We start from the raw sequence: 16,773 nt of genomic DNA, 5'->3' as shown, positions 1-16,773 counted from the left end.
TTTTGTTGCATAAACTGATAGTTGCTTCTACTAGCAGGCAGATATCTGTCAAACAGATATTTTGTTGCTGTTTTCTTGCAAACAGCTTCTGCTTAAACCTTCTGGATGCAGTTTCAGTTTGCTTAATAGTGTTTGCACCAGCGCTCTTGGGAGATGTTACCAAGGGGAAATATGTTGCACGTATTCACTTGGCAGAGCTTCAGTAGCCTGTTGTCGCTGAGCAGCTTCACTGCAGGTATCCCACTGACGTCACTGTCTCCCACTTGTAGAAATGCCACAAACCTTAGACTAAGCCAAGCTTTAAAGAACGTCAAAAACATATTTGTATCAGTCGGAGATTCAAGCTGGGATATTTGTTTCATGTTTTGGAATACAGGGTGTTCTGATGTCTGATAAATGAGTTTCTTCTTCTAAATTTAATACCCAAAGGCAGAAACCTGAGTTAAAAATAATAGGTGAACAATTTATTTTCCAAAAACTAAAAAAAAAAAAAACGCTTCTCAGTTTTCCATCTGAGTAGTTTATGATACGAGTTACAATACATGTGTGTCTTTTCTGTGTCTTCTGCAGGTTATTACACACATGTCTCAACACTGGCTGATGTCCAGGAAAACGTTATGGAGTACCTCCATGTTCTGAGCCGGCCAATGGTCATCAACCACGATCATGACATCATTTGGACTGAGGCCTATATGGACAGTGTGGTCAGTCTGCTTGTCTTATTATTGTTGTTTAATATTATTATTTTGTCAAAATTTAATAAATGAACTGGTTTTATCTTTGTTTAATATTTTTTGATGATCTGAAACGTGAGTGTAGCAAATATGCAAAAACTAAATATATAAAGAGAAATGAGGAAGGAAGCAAATATATTCACATATTCACTTAATTCTGAATATTTAGACTATGGTCATTATAAAGAATGCAGATGTAAAGCACCACCTCCCTGGCACATTTATTACATGTATTTAATATTAAACATTTTTTTTTCTTATGAATTTATGTTTTCCTCCCTTTCATTTGGCCACAGAAATATTACATTGTAATTTGACAATCTTACTGGAGGTGTTATTCTTTAGCCATTCATGTGTGCTTTTTCCCCCATTTACCATTAACTTCAGTTGCCAAGTACAAAAAAGGTAATTGTATGTGGAGCTAGCTTTAGAGCTTTAGCTAGAAAAAGAAAATGAAGTGTAGCATTTGTAACGACATGCTTAGGTTTTGTTTAGTTAGTGGTTGTCAGTTTTTAGTCACCTCTAGTAGTTTCTTGTAACTCCAGTAGCTTTTGCTAAAGCTAAAGTTAGCTCATCCTCGAGATACCAGCTGATCTAATGTTGTAAGGCTTGGTTTTTCACTTGAAACCACATTTCAAGTGGTTTTTCAAAATGTTTTATTATAAATTCATTTAATCAGTTTGAAATGTAATCTAAAGTGGAAAGTTTAAACTTTTTTTTAACTATACAAGCCGGTACTAGCTTTTTTAAGAGTTAGCTTGTAATTTAACAAGCTAACTCTTAAAAAAGCTAGTATCTCCAAATCACTTATTTTTTCAAACTCTGTAAACAAACCTGGATTTGTTTTTGGGTTTTTTTTTATTAATTAATTAATTTTTTGTCCACAGGCTAACTAATTTATCTGAAAGTGTGTTTATTGTATCACAGCTGTTCAACACTCAGGCACAAAGCCTGCTCCTGATGACCTCAGTAGCCATGCCTGTGTTCAGCAAGAAGAGCGAGACTGTAAGTAGTTTTTTACAACTTTGACCTCACATTGTGTCTTTGTGTTGATAATGGTAAATTAAATTGAAATGAAATTGTGATAGATCATAACAAAAGTGGGAGTTTATATTCATAAATCTGTATAAGAAATAGGGTTAAAACCGAAGGAACCAGCCTTGATCTGCTAAGAAACAGGCTGCCTTAAATTTGGAAGCCTTGTTTGATTCAGTATTAACTTTTAAACCACAGATCAAAAAAGTCCTTTCTTCAGATCAGAGCTGGCTGCAAAATAAAACCACTGCTCTAATAGTGTGACCTGGAAAACAAAGATTAACAAAAAGTCACTCACTTATCTCCAGCTAGTTCACAATACTCCATCGAGGCTTCATGCCGTTATCATCTCAGATTTTATTTGAGCTTATTGTTTATATTTCGTTTCAGAGTGAGCGCTATTTAATGTGATTTTGATATATTTAAAATTCTAAAATGATATTTTTACCTCATAAAGTTATCGCACGGGATTCTACTGGGAGTAGTAGGAACTGATGTTGCCTTGAGAGAACTGATGAGATTAGCTACAAGATACAAGGTAAACCAGAAAGTAACACACCCTGTAACATATATGCTGTACTTCAGTACTGTCAGCAGTTTGCTTCCTTATGGCTGTCTGCTTATGGTCTTTTTATAGCTGGGTGTTCATGGCTACGCCTACCTCATCACCAATAATGGGTACATCTTGTCTCATCCTGACCTGCGACCTCTGGTACGAGGATTTTTTTGTTGGTATTAGATAATGGATTATGAGTACATGCCTCTTATTTTAAAAGCATACTCTTTTGTCTGTGTGCCTGTGCTTGTGTATGGCAGTATAAAGAGGGTAAGAAGCTAAAGCCTAAACCCAACTACAACAGTGTGGATCTGTCAGAAGTGGAATGGGAAGACAGCGAAGAAAAAGTGGGTAACATACACTTACACGCATTTTTGACCCTTTAATTTCACTTATTTTCTTTGACTTATAGTTTAAGGTGCTGATATAGCTTAACTCTTTTTTTAGCTGAGGACCGCCATGGTTAAAGGAGAAACCGGAAACTTGTCTTTAGATGTGAAAACTTCAGTCGATAAAGGAGTGAGTAACTTTGTTCTTCAGGAATCTGTTGGCGTAAAAGGAGACTTAGTGACTATTATATCAGTTATTTCCCCTTTTTGTCCCGTGTACCTCTTTTTTCAATAGAAAAGCTGCCTGTTTGTGCTCACTGTGGTGTTTATGAAGCCTGTTTTTCTTACAGAGAAGAGTGATGTTCCTAAAGAATGATTACTACTATACTGTCATCAATGAGACACCATTCAGGTTTGTCCAGTTTCTTTAAACTTTACTAAATTCCTTAAATTCTCCAGTAAAACAAAGCAAAACATATAAACAAAACAAGTCTCCTTCTTACATTTTCTATATTGCCTTCTTAAAGTTTCCCACATACTGTAACAGTCTTGGCCTTCTCTGTGTTGACAGTCTGGGTATAGTGTTGAGTCAAGGATATGGACAGTATATCTTCATAGGAAATGTCTCTGTTGAGGAGGGTAAGTGTCCAATCTCTGTATATCTGCATTTGTGTCTGGGTTTCATACACCCTGGCTTATGTCTTGACTTCTCTTCTTACGCAGGTCTTCACGACTTATTGGCTCCTGATCTGACCATAGCCAACGAGTGGTGAGTTTAACTTGCAGAGTAACAGGTTGTGAGATAGGTCGTGTTTCCCATTTTTCTACAGGGTGGTTTATCCGGTGTTCTGACAAACCGTCCTACTTTGGGAAGTTGTCCTACCCATAGGTTAATTTGACGGTGACTTCTGACAAACCCGAACACCGTCTATGTTGCACATAAAGTCAGAGTTTTCAGTGTAATTAAGGTGCTTCCTTTTTACCCTAACTTAAGCTGAACACATAACTTGGTCTGGAGAAGGTTTCGGTTTTGAAATCGGTTGGTAACGCCACATTTTCATTAGACAGCTTTTATAGTAAAGTGCTGTCTAGATTATCTGATGTACTATTATTTTTTTTATAAATAGAGCTTATTCGGTCAGAGCTCATAAACTACATCAAATGAAGCTGTAAAGTTACAGCAGTGCAAACTGTATGTGTGGCATTGTCCCTGGAATTTTCTTACATTCAGCATAAAACATTGATGCAGAAAATAAATGTTTTGTGTATAAATGTTGATCCTAATCTGCTGCTAAGTCTCTTTTACACTGCTGGAATTGCAGCTGCTTGAACCCAAATTAGAAGATTGATGGGTCACATTTGTAGGCTATATATCAAAGAGAACATTCAATCAATAAAATTAATTTTCTCTTTGATCTGGTAGCAGACTAATGTGATTTCCCCGGATCCTGGATTAGGAAATGGGAGAGAGTTAAATCTGAATGCACTGAGTAACCTTGTGTTTAAACGTATCAAAAATTTCATATCTCTGATCTGCAGCAGCTGCACAGTGAGTGCAAACTAATAACGTTAATAAATATGTTAGATTGAGATAATATATTTATTTTACAGCTCTGCGTGCTTATGACGACTCTGAGTTCACAATTTTCAGCAGCATTAATCTCTGCCTCACTCTTAGCAGTATTATTGCATTTTACTGTTATATTCTTTATTTTCTTTATAGACATCTTATCATCTTATATTACATTGAAATAGTCACATTGAAAAAAAAAAGGTTTTGTTGTTTAATGGTGGCTGGCAAATAGCTTCTAAGGTGCATTACCACCACCCTCTGGGAGTAATAGCATGTTGCATACTATAAGGTGCCCATAAACAAAGGAGAATATATATATTTTAAGACAAGAAACAGTTGCATAAACTGTTGGTTATTTTTTCTTTCTTTCGTTTTTATTTAGTAACTTTGACTATATTTGAAAGTCCTCACCGTGCGTAATTGACATATGTGTGCGTTTGTAGGACCTACTGTGAGACAGACATTGACCCAGCACACCGCAAGCTGAGTCAGCTTCAAGCTGTGGAACGATACCTCACAGGCAAAGAGCCAGATCTGGAGTGTAAGTCGTGACTTAATGTCAAGCATCGCATGAATGCATCAATGTCAGAAGTATAAAAATGTGTGTTTAGTTGGATATTTTTTTGTTGCTGCTTCTTGGTAATAAATCTTATGCTGCTGTTTATTTCCCCCTAAAATGGTGCCATTTATCCATCCATCCATCCATCTTCACCCGCTTTATCCGAGGCCGGGTCGCGGGGGCAGCAGCCTAAGCTGTGCCGGGTGCCATTTATATTTATTAAATAAATAAATTGTTTAATTTTGCTTCTTCTTGAATTCAGTCATCCGATCCAATAAACTGCACATACAGTAAGTTATTATGATGATTACGTTTTTCATGGGTCCAGGATTTATTATGTCTTGGTCTGATTTACTGCCAAGAAGCACTGTTACAACAAAGAAATAATCAGCAAAACCAAAATTTAATACATTTTTCTGCTAAGTTTATATACCAATAAGTATATGTCACTTGTGACTTTGTGCGATGTGCAGGAGTAAGCACTTAATGGTGAGTTTTGTACAACTCAGCATCAAATATGCCAGAGAATACTGAATCACAGGGAGATACTAATATGCTGGACATTAGAACAGGGAATAGACAGTAATGAGTCACGACGTGACTCGAAACTGGAAATAAACTCAGCACAAGATAGAAAACCGTAACCAAAATGAATCAGGAAGACATCTAAACAGGGAATACTTTGTTACCCCCACAAGGGAGGTAGCAAAGAACAAGTAACACAAGCAATGTTACAAAAGAAACAGCACTCAAACATACTGTAGGGTCATTCTCAAAATCCAAAAGAAACGTTAACTCGCAAAACGCAAAGCCCAGGGTCCAGAACTCAGGGACCATAGCAGTATAAAAGCACACCGTTATACTTATGTTTCCTTCTGCTTTCTCTGAACAGGTGATATGCAGCTGCTGCAACAAACGCTGTTTGATGCTGTGGTCACGGCTCCCATGGAAGCTTACTGGAACGCCCTTATGCTCAACGTATCCAGGTGAAAATGAACACAAATGTTCCTTCAGTTCATGCCACCAACTTTTTACACAGTTGGTGATTCTTATCTATACTAACATATATTTTTCCTCTTTATGTGTGTATGTGCGTTTGTTTGTTTCTCCCTCTTGCTCTCTCAGTATGGATGAGGGAATTGAAACAGCATTCTTAGGGACCCGTTCAGGCCTCATAAGGTTTCTGAGGTATGCCGGTATCGAGAAAAGAATTGGCAAGTGAGTAAGAAAAGTCCAACTGCATCTATGTTGTCATGCTATTATATCCAAAACCAAATAGAAACTGGTGTCAAAAAACCTCTATAAAAGGTTTACCTTAGACTGATGGTAATTGAAGACCTGATGATGACTTTATGCCCCCGTCTTGGTTAATTAAAGGTAAACTGAACTTAATCCCTGACACCCAGGTGGCATCTTTTGGGAGAATTTTCTGTGTAGAAACACAATTAGCATATATCCAAAACATTTGACTTCTGTTTAGGCTGTATTTGCATTTAGACATCAGGGTTTTGAGATATGACAGACACAGCTACAACCATCAATTTAAGCAAAGATGAAGATACAAATAAGTCTTCCACTACTCTCACTACTCTCTCTATTGTTCACCCTGGGGTTGCCCTCCCCCAGGCTTGTCCCTGTGGCTTCCTGTCCTGGGTTTGGGATTGGCTGTTCTCCTGCCCTGCACCCCTGTTCTTTGTTCCAATTCCGGGAATCCCCTCTATTTGTATTATTACACCTATTAATCGCCATATTGCAATATTACAAGCAATCCCAAACTATAGTCTCTTTAACTCTAATGTATATTCATTAATCTGTTATTCTCAACATTAGTGAATCCTTTCTTTAGATATATCTCTTGAAAAGCAATGGCTGTCTTGTTAAGGCAATTTAATATCACTATTTTTTGTTTTCCAATTTTAGTTTCCCACTTTATCCAGTTGCTTTTTTCCATGTGTCAAAGACTCTTCTTGTTAATTAAGTAATGGGTTGTTCTTTTAGCATATTTTGTCTCTCCCCAGGTCTTTCCTGACCTCCACAGACAAGGAGAATATGTTCACCCTGGACCATTTCCCAGTGTGGTACCGCAGAGCAGCTGAGTACCCAGCTGGAAAGTTTCTATATTACATGCCCAGACAAGACACTAGAGGTAAGAGGACATACCTTTACTTAGTATACACACACCCACAAAATAAAAAAAAAACAACAAATCCTACGAAATACTATTTATGATGGTGTCTTTTCTTTTTTTTTTGCAATGTTCAGCAAATTGAGTAACGAATCCGCCATGTAAGGCTAGTTTTTGTACCGTCAGGGGGGTACAGCTGCTCTTTTCTGTTTCCCTCTATGTATATTAATGCAGTTTGCATAAATCCTGACACATCATGAAAAAAAAACATCCTGATCTACTCTGATCACCGACTTTATAACATCTTCAAGGAAACATCAGTACTGCAAGACTCTTCTCTTTTTGTTGTAAAGTGAAGAGATACAGGAGAACATTCGCACCCACTGCCCGTATGCCTTTTCAAGTGTCATACAAATAGCAGATGAGCCCCGTCAGACATGTGAATTTCCCTAAATAAAGTTTTTCTTATTCTTATTATTCTTATTTGCATCAACAAAGTTCTTTGACTGGTTAGGAGAGATCGGGAAATGTGATTTTTATTGAGGCAAAGTGTAAAGTATTTCATCCAGCTTGATGTATATCCTAAGATATGTCTTGATGAACAGTTTTCAGCATCAGAGTGTGAAAATTAACAGCCGTGTCATCTTTGCCATCACATCATACTAACCTCATTTTTTTTGTAGTTGAGAAAGGAAAAGTCAGAAAAAAAAGCATGCAAGTTTGAACCTGGCTTTTCCCTTCCTCTGGATTAAATTCTCTTATTTTGCTCCACTGGAATAAAATGTATTTTTAAAGAGCTTTGAAAAATATGTTGGCATTAAAGCGATTTAGCCTGCGACAGAGGGCAGGAATGTAAATTTAATCTCCACTACACAGTGCACAGGGTGCAGCTGGAAACACTGCTGCTCCTAATGACAGAACACAGTGGTTGTGTATTTTCTGCATCTATTTCCTTCGACTTACATGCATAGTTTTTTTAGAGTTATAAAGGAATTTTAGGGGCTTTATGTTGACTGGTGATAATCATTTTGTGGTGTATTTCCACGCTTGTGAGATGCACTTTTAAATATAAACTAGTTCCCAATACGTATTAGGAGTTTGATAAATGTAGTGTGTTGTTCTTAGATGTATTCAGGGACTATGAGGCTGACTATAGCGCCACCTTGAGTGCAGAAGAGGTGGAAACCCAAGCGGAGGAGGGAGGGAATAATCCAAGGGAGGCGGAGAATGAGGAGGAGGAGGAGGGTAGAGGAAAACTGTTTCTTTTACTTGGCATGCCTCCTCTTTTTCATTTGATTTTTAGCAGATAAATCCTGTTGTCCCTGTTTTCGATTTGTTTCTCTTCTGACTTTTTCTTGGTCTGTCGTTCTTTTTTTCCCTTCTTTCTCTTTCACTCTCTCTCTCTCTCATTGCATGAGCATGCAATTAAAGTATGGAAACCTCCTCTCCTTTCTTAGAAAGCTTTCTCGTAAAGCCATCTTAGTTACATAGTTTTTTGGGCATCATTTTTTTTCCCATGCTGTCATTGTGTCTTTTTCGTCTTAGTGACCGAATAACAGAAATATAAACACGGTGCACATGGACTAATATAATACACTGACAACATCCTTCTGTTATAAATGTATTACTCGATTAGCTCTCATAATCTGTGTTACATAATGGCTTAAAATGTTAATCTGGCTGGTATGTGTGGTTTGATGACAGTTGGCGTCAGCTGCCACGAAGGCTCAGAGTAGATGCACGGAAGAAGCATGTGCAAATTTATTACATTAATCCAAACTACCTCTCCAGTCCAAGTCAGCCTGTCACATATATATGTTTTATTTAAAAAACACACATTTTTGACATGCTTAAATTTCAACTGCCACAATCACTAAGTGTACGAGGATATAAATATTTCTAAGAACATTTTCCGCATGCACATACAGTAATCCTGCATGTCTGTATATCTGGAAGGCATCCGTGCATGCACACATACTTGGATTTATAAGGTACTGTAAATACCTGCTAATTGTGTGTGTTGTTCTACCAGCAGGGAGGATCGTGATTGCTGCCACTGCTGTCACTGTGACGGTGGGCAAGAAAACTGCACTTGCTGGAGGTAGGATGACAACTTCTGTTTTAATACACACCCTATCTGTCTCTTGCACACATGCTTCTTCCCACCGCTGCCTCCCTCTTTCTCATTTCTTTTTAATCTCCTCTTACCTCTCATTGCTCTTTCAGTGTTTTCTCTGCCTCTAAATTTTCCATTTCTCTTGTAAAACACTCAACCCCTGCATATTTAAAGCATATTGTTCTCCAGTTTGCTCTCTCGCTTTTGTTCTTTTCTCCCTCGTCCGTGTCTGAATTTTCTTACATTTTCACCAAGTAAAATCAGCTTGCTGCAAAATGTATTGGTGGATTTGTTGATGACATTCGAACTTGTTGAGTGGATGTTAATTGCCTGTGGTGTGAATTATCAGCAAGACTTTGCTTTGTTTGGCTTAAGTTCTGGCCCCTTGTGACACTGATGAGTGTGTCACATTATTGCATTTGAAAAAAAAAGGGAGCTGTAATTGAGTGTGTGAGTGCGTCTCATTTTGTACGTTCAGAGTCTTTGGCTTTGTTTCACTGATTCACTGATGTGCAGGTTAGTGTTTGTGTGTGTGTTTGTGTGTGTTTGCCCTGGTAAGTACATCTGTGACTGACACACTCATCAGTCATAATTATCCGAGCGAAGAATCTCTGAACAAGTTTGCGTGCGTGGCTGTCAGCATTTGGTGTCTCATTACGATGACAGATAGACAGAAGCACAGTTAAACACACTGACACAAACACGCGCTTATCTGTGTTCCACAGCTTTCCTAGAAATAATCTCAGGTGTGAAAATCTTGTTAAATTTGGAAGTGGAAAACAGGAGATAAGGGAGATATGAGAAAGAGTTTAAAATACATGTTTCAGTCTTTCTCTCAGCCTTGCCAATTGTCATTTTTTACAGTTTTTCTTTCCTTTGCTACATTCTTACTCTTGCTGCTGGTTTAGAATCCACACTGTTGCAAAAGGCTGAACTTAGACCTACAATTTGGCTTACTGAATCTATTATGGGGTTTCATTAAACCACAAGCTACAAAGGAAAGATGGATGTGAAATAATTATGATGTCTAAAAACAGTATTTGATGTGTGTACAGTATAAATGAGATATATTCCAAAAAATATGGTTATAACAACAACATTTTTTGAATTATACATTCACCAGCTTTTTCAGGTTCAACTGCTGTTCAAGTGCTCTTAAAACAATTAATTTAATTATCCAATCACATGGCTGTAACTCAGTGGTTATATTCAAGAAGACATGGTCAAGACAAAGTTCCAACTGGCTATCAGAAAGTTGATTTTAAGTGACGTATGAAAAAAAAGAGAATATCCAAGGAGCAGCAGTCTTCTAGGTAAAAATATCATGTTGATGTCAGAGGTCAGAAGAGAATGACCAGACTTCTTTGAGATGATAGGAAAGCGACAGCAACTCAAATAACCAGGTGTGACAACCAAGGTATGCAGATGAGCACCTTGGAATGAACAACATGTCAAGCCTTCAAACTGATGGGCTACAGCAGCAGAAGACCACACTGGGTGCCATTTCTCTCAGCCAAGAACAGGAACCTGAAACTTGATCAGTAGAAGATTTGGGTTGCTTAGCCTGCCTCCATTTCTGCTGTGACGTTTTAATGGTGTGGTCAGAATTTGGCATATACAACATGAAAGCATGGGTCAGTGGTTCAGTGTATCAATGGCTTTGTATCAATGGATGCTGGTGATATAATGGTGTGGGAGATATTTTCTTGGTACACTTTGGGCCCCTTAATACCAAATGAGCATTCTTTAAACACCACAGCCTACCTGAGTGTTCATGCTGACCATGTCCACCCCTTTGACCACATTGCACCCATCTTCTGATCTATTTCCAGTAGGATAATGCTATATGTTACAAAGCTCAAACCATTTCAAACTGGTTTTTGGAACAAAGCAGTCCATTCACTGTATTCAGATGACCTCCACAGTCACCATACAGTGGCTTGCAAACTTTTCCACATTTTGTCACATTACAGCCACGCACACCCCACTTTTCAGTTATTTATTTGTAAAAAATGTTTGGAAACATGTATGATTTTCGTTCCATTTTCGTTCGTACACCACTTTGTATTGGTCTTTCATGTGGAATTCCAATAAAATTGATTCATGTTTGTGGCTGTAATGTGACAAAATGTGGAAAAGTTCAAGGGGGCCGAATACTTTTGTGAGCCAATGTATTTCAATCTAATAGTGCAGCTTTGGGATGTGGTGAAACAGGAGAGTTACATTGAGGATGTGCTGCTAACAAATCCAACCCAGTACTAGCAAGGAGTGTTTTCTGAGTAAATATAATAATCACCATTTCGTGGGCACAAAAGTTAAAGTTCATCACTAGATGCCAAGTCCATCAACTTCTCTCCAAGCTGCAGCAAACTCAGAGGGGATGGTTTTATAAACTTATTGGTATGTGTGTGTAAGGAACACATACACACACCAAGTCTCTCACAAGCACATGACTCAGTGTGTTTCACCCTTTGATGCTCCTCTTTAAATCCTCACATACATCTCTCTTTTCTTAGCCTCTGCTTTCCTAAGCTGTCAGATCTGTCTGCCTCCACATCACATTTCTCCTCTCTGTGTTTCCTTTTTCTTTTCCCTATCATGTCATTTTTTTCTCATACCCCTTTGCCCTAACTTCCTCTCTACCTTTGTTACTTACTGCAATGGAGGGTTTCTTGTCGAGAGTAACATTCACATAGCAAAATCAAATATTTAGAAGCTGCTTGGTCAAGGAACTCGAGCACATATGCTTAAAGGTGTATTCACTCCTTGTAATGCACATTACATGCTTATGCATTGTGAAGAATGAGAAAGGTAATGTAAGCACAATGAAAAGCATAGCTTGCACACATGTGCCAAAATAAAAAGACAAGCACAGAAATGTGAAGACAAATAGTTTGAACTTGTTTTTTTTTTTCAGTTGATTGGATATATGATGACTATCTTCACTTCTGTGTTTCAAATTGCACAAATGTTTGCACCTAATAATGTTGCAAATTACACATTAACTAAAATAAATCCTAAATACAAAATATATTTAATATTTGCATGTCTTTAAGTATCTAAAAATATTGAAATTCTACGTATAACCACTGAGTGTCAGTGTTTATCTGGACAGAACACAGTCAGTTGTCTATCAGCGTCTCTGTGCATCTTGTGCTCAGCTTTCATGCTCATTTAGTGGCAGATTTAATTTCTTCTTCTTTCATGAAGGCCATGGATTTCCTGTGTCAGAGGCTGATCCAAAATCAGTGCACAGTGACTACAAAAAGACTGTGGTTATACAGTCTGAGGGCTCAGCAATGGATTAGAATATCTCTGTGGCATAAGTGACATGCTGTATATAAATAAACCTATTCCTACTGATGCAGAGGCAGACTTGGGAAAAGAGGAGGAAAGAGTGATGAGTGTGGGTAAATTAAAAAAAAGACAGAGACAGAGGGATAGAGCAGGCAAAGAATAAAGAGAAGACATTTTACATGGAGGAGGAGAGGAAGCACCTAATAAGGATATAAATGAGCGAGAAAAGGAGGTGAGATCAGGGTGGAGACAAAAAGGGCACACAATAGACCAGACTGAGCAAGTGATAAAGAGACAGAGATGAGAGAAAGGAAGGTGAGAAGATTAAAAAATGATAGGAGAAGAAGTGACAAAAAGATAAATTGAGACAAGAAAACTGAGAGGGGAATGGACCCAGAGAGAACAATGAAAGGTGAGAGGAAAAAGAGGGAAAAGTATGGGAAAACATATACCTATATTCAGATTAGGATTAGGATTCAACATTATTGTCAGTACACATTTAAAAATACAGGGTAATGAAATACAGTTTGCATCTAATCAGAAGTGCAAAGAGCAGTAAGTGCAAGAAGAGCAGATTATATACAGATAAGGGCAGTGTAAAAGGTGGGAGTAGTTATGTACAGATTATGTACAAGTAAATTAAGTATACAGATCTTTATACCACATCATCCGTGAAAAGCAGAGATGAGATTCTGAGGCCACCGAAGTGAAAGCCCTCCGCCACTTGGCTGCGCCTAGAAAACCTGTCCATAAAAATTATGAACAGAACCGGTGACAAAGGGCAGCCCTGGCGGAGCCCATCACCCATCGGGAATGAGTCTGACTTATTGCCGGCAATGCGAACCAAGCTCTTGCAACGGTTGTATAGGGATTGAATGGCCCGTAGCAATGGGCCAGACACCCCATACTCCTGTAGCACCTCCCACAGGACACCCCGAGAGACGCGGTCGAATGCCTTCTCCAGGTCTACAAAACACATGTAGACTGGTTGGGCAAACTCCCAAGCTCCCTCAAGTATCCTTGAGAGGATAAAGAGCTGGTCCAGTGTTTCGCGACCAGAACGAAAACCGCATTGTTCCTCCTGAATCTGAGCTTCGACTAGCGGACGAACTCTCCTTTCCAGCACCCTGGCATAGACTTTCCAAAGGAGGCTGAGGAGTGTGATCCCCCTATAGTTGGAACACACCCTCCGGTCCCCCTTCTTAAAGATGGGGACCACCACCCCGGTTTGACAGTCCAGGGGTACTGCCCCTGATCTCCATGTAACATTGTAGAGGCGTGTCAACCAGGACAGCCCTACAACGTCCAGACCCTTCAGGAACTCGGGGCGGACCTCATCCACACCAGGGGCTCTGCCACCAAGGAGTTGTTTAACTTGCTTCAGTGACCTCGCCCCCGGAAATTGGCAAGTCATCCCCCTCATCCCCAGACTCTGCTTCCTCCTTGGAAGACGTGTCAGTGGGATTAAGGAGGTCCTCGAAGTATTCCTTCCACCGCCCGACAATTTTCTCAGTCGAAGTCAGCAGCGCTCTGCCAGCACTATACACAGTGCAGGTAGAGCAAAGCTTTCCCCTGACAGTTTGCCAGAATCTCTTCGAGGCAGTCCAAAAGTCTTTTTCCATGGCCTCTCCGAACTCCTCCCACACCCGAGTTTTTGCTTCAGTCACTGCCTGAGCCGTGTTCCGCTTGGCCTGTCGGTACCTGTCAGCTGCCTCCGAAGTGCCACAGGCTAACCAAGCCCAATAGGACTCCTTCTTCAGCCTGGTGGCTCTCTTCACCTCTGCTGTCCACCATTTGGTTCGGGGATTACCACCACGACAGGCACCAACCACCTTGCGGCCGCAGCTCAATGCAGCAGCTTCAGCAATGGAGATGGTGAACATGGTCTGTTCAGACTCAATGTCCCCAGTCTCCCTCGGAATGCTGTTGAAGCTCTGCCGGAGGTGTGCGTTGAAGATCTCACGGACTGGGGCCTCTGCTAGGCGTTCCCAGCACACCCTCACTATGCATTTAGATGCACCGGGTCTGTCCAGCGCCTCCCCTGCCACCTGATCCAGCTCACCACCAGGTGGTGATCAGTTGACAGCTCAGCCCCTCTCTTTACCCGAGTGTCCAGAACTTATGGTCGCAGGTCTGGTGATACAATTACAAAATCGGTCATCGACCTGTGGCCTAGAGCGTCCTGGTGCCATGTGCACTTATGGACACTCTTATGTTCGAACAAGGTGTTTGTTATGGCCAAACTGTGATTTGCACAGAAGTCCAATAACAAAACACCGCTCGGGTTCAGATCAGGGAGGCCGTTCCTGGCAATCACACCCCTCCAGGTCTCGCTGTCGTTACCCACGTGAGCACTGAGGTCTCCCAGTAGGACAACAGAGTCTCCAGGTGGAGCACCTTCCAGCACCCCACCCAGGGACTCTAAGAAGGCTGGGTACTCTGAACTGCCACTCGGCGCATAAGCGCAGATGACAGTCAGGACCCGTTCCCTGACCCTAAGGCGCAGGGAACAAACCCTGTCATCCACCAGGAAGAACCCCAACATACAGGCAGCAAGCCGAGGGGATATTAGAATACCCACCCCAGCCCACCGCCTCTCACCAGGGGCAACTCCAGACTGAGACAGAGTCCAGCACCTCTCCAAAAGCCTTGTTCCAGAGCCCAAGCCATGCGTATAGGTGAGCCGGACTATATCTAGCCAGTACCTCTCAACCTCACGCACTAACTCAGGCTCCTTCCCCACCAGAGAGGTGATATTCCATGTCCCAAATGCCAGTCTTGGTAGCCGGGGATCAGTCCGCCCGGCACACAATGCGCCCGACTGCTACGGCGCCTTCTGCGGGTGGTGGGCCTGCGGGAGGATGGGCCAATATCCCCTTTTTCGGGCTGTGCCCGGCCGGGCCCCATGGACTAAGGCCCAGCCACCAGACGCTCACCCTCGGCCACCCTCCCCGGGCCTGGATCTAGGGCGGGGCCCCAGTAACCCTATCCCGGGCAGGGTAAACTGTTCCCTCAATGTTTTCCACATAACCGTCTTCTGAATCGCTCTTTTTCTGGTCCCTCACCCAGGACCAATTTGCCATGGGAGACCCTACCAGGGGGCAAAAGCCCCCGGACAACATAGCCCCTGGGATCCCTGGGACACACAAACCCCTCCACCACGATAAGGTAGCGATTTACGGAGAGGGAACTGTATACAGATGTTCTATATTGCTATACAGAGGGGCAGATATACAGATGTACTATGAACAAATATACAGAGGTACCGATGTGTGGTAATCTACAGAGTGCTATGAATATAGCTACAGTAGTGGAAGAGTAGCACTCTTGAACAGTGAACAGTGAACAGTGTAAGTACGTACTGTAATGTGAGCATACAGTGAATGTTCATGGTCATTGGGAGGGATGAGGGGGAGGAGGAGTGTAGATGGTTAAGTGACTGTGAATGGAAAGGTTCAGCAGGGGACTGAGTTTAGTAGGGTGACAGCTGTGGGGAAGAAGCTGGTCCTAAACCTGGTTATTATAGAGCCTTCTGGAGGGGAGGAACTAGAAGAGTTTATTGGGAAGATATAGTCCCTGAGAATGATGCGTGCCCAGCATAGACACCTCTGCTTGTGGACATCCTCAATGGCAGAACGTGGAGTCCCTGTGATGCATTGGGTGGTTTTCACCACCTGCTGCAGTGCCTTGTGGTCAGCAACAGAGCAATTCCCATACCAGACTGTGACGCAGTTGGTCAGGATGCTATCTATTGCACAGCAGTAGAAGTTACCCAGTAAGTCAGCAGACAGGTGATTCTTCTTCAGTGTCCTCACGAAAAAGAGGCGCTGATGGGCCTTCTTGACCAGGCTGGAGATGGAGATGTCCCCAGGAACTTGAAGCTGAAAATCCATTCAACAGCTGTGCCATTTATGTAGATGAGGACATGGGTGTCTCTCTTCTCCTTCCTGAAGTTCACAATGAGCTCCTTGGTTTTTCTGGTATTCAGGAGCAGGTTATTGTCAGCGTACCATACACCTAGGTGCTTTACCTCTTCCCTGTAGTTAAAGTCATCGTTGTCACTGATGAGACCAATCACTGTCGTGTCATCCACAAACTTGATGATGGAGTTGGATCCATACCTAGGTCTGCAGTCATGGGTGAAAAGGCAGTAGAGGAACGGGCTCAGCACACAGCGCTGTGGAGTGCCAGTGTTGAGTGTGATGTTGGTAGAGCAGTCATGGCATGACCTAACATGCTGGGTTCTGTTGGTCAGAAAGTCCATGATCCAATTATACATAGAGTTGCTGATTCCAATTTCCACAAGTTTAGTGATCAGCTTGGAGGGAATAACTGTACCGAATGCTGAGCTGAAGTCAACAAACAGGATTCTTGCATAAGTATTCTTGTTGTCCAGGTGTGAGAGTGCACAGTGTAGCGCTGTGGATACAGCATCCTCTGTACTCCTAT

At 41.2% G+C, this 16,773-nt stretch overlaps 1 protein-coding gene across 2 annotated transcripts in view; it reads left to right on the top strand.

The window, feature by feature from the left end:
• Positions 1 to 16,773, top strand: part of cacna2d4a (calcium channel, voltage-dependent, alpha 2/delta subunit 4a) — a 105,086-nt gene that overhangs the window by 21,745 nt on the left and 66,568 nt on the right. For both annotated transcript variants that reach the window (XM_040035297.1, XM_040035296.1), the window contains exons 14-27: positions 571 to 704; positions 1,662 to 1,739; positions 2,227 to 2,307; positions 2,407 to 2,481; positions 2,586 to 2,672; positions 2,773 to 2,844; positions 3,005 to 3,066; positions 3,226 to 3,293; positions 3,378 to 3,423; positions 4,671 to 4,768; positions 5,679 to 5,772; positions 5,912 to 6,004; positions 6,805 to 6,932; positions 8,944 to 9,012. In XM_040035297.1, the coding sequence (XP_039891231.1) occupies positions 571 to 704; positions 1,662 to 1,739; positions 2,227 to 2,307; positions 2,407 to 2,481; positions 2,586 to 2,672; positions 2,773 to 2,844; positions 3,005 to 3,066; positions 3,226 to 3,293; positions 3,378 to 3,423; positions 4,671 to 4,768; positions 5,679 to 5,772; positions 5,912 to 6,004; positions 6,805 to 6,932; positions 8,944 to 9,012 (1,185 nt within the window). The remainder of the gene's footprint in view (positions 1 to 570; positions 705 to 1,661; positions 1,740 to 2,226; positions 2,308 to 2,406; positions 2,482 to 2,585; positions 2,673 to 2,772; positions 2,845 to 3,004; positions 3,067 to 3,225; positions 3,294 to 3,377; positions 3,424 to 4,670; positions 4,769 to 5,678; positions 5,773 to 5,911; positions 6,005 to 6,804; positions 6,933 to 8,943; positions 9,013 to 16,773) is intronic.

The sequence above is a fragment of the Simochromis diagramma genome, unplaced genomic scaffold, assembly GCF_900408965.1.
Source record: "Simochromis diagramma unplaced genomic scaffold, fSimDia1.1 OVJJ01000816.1, whole genome shotgun sequence".
NCBI lineage: Eukaryota > Metazoa > Chordata > Actinopteri > Cichliformes > Cichlidae > Simochromis > Simochromis diagramma.
The sequence above is the reverse complement of the archived record's forward strand: the minus strand, read 5'-3'. Positions and strand labels throughout refer to the sequence as shown.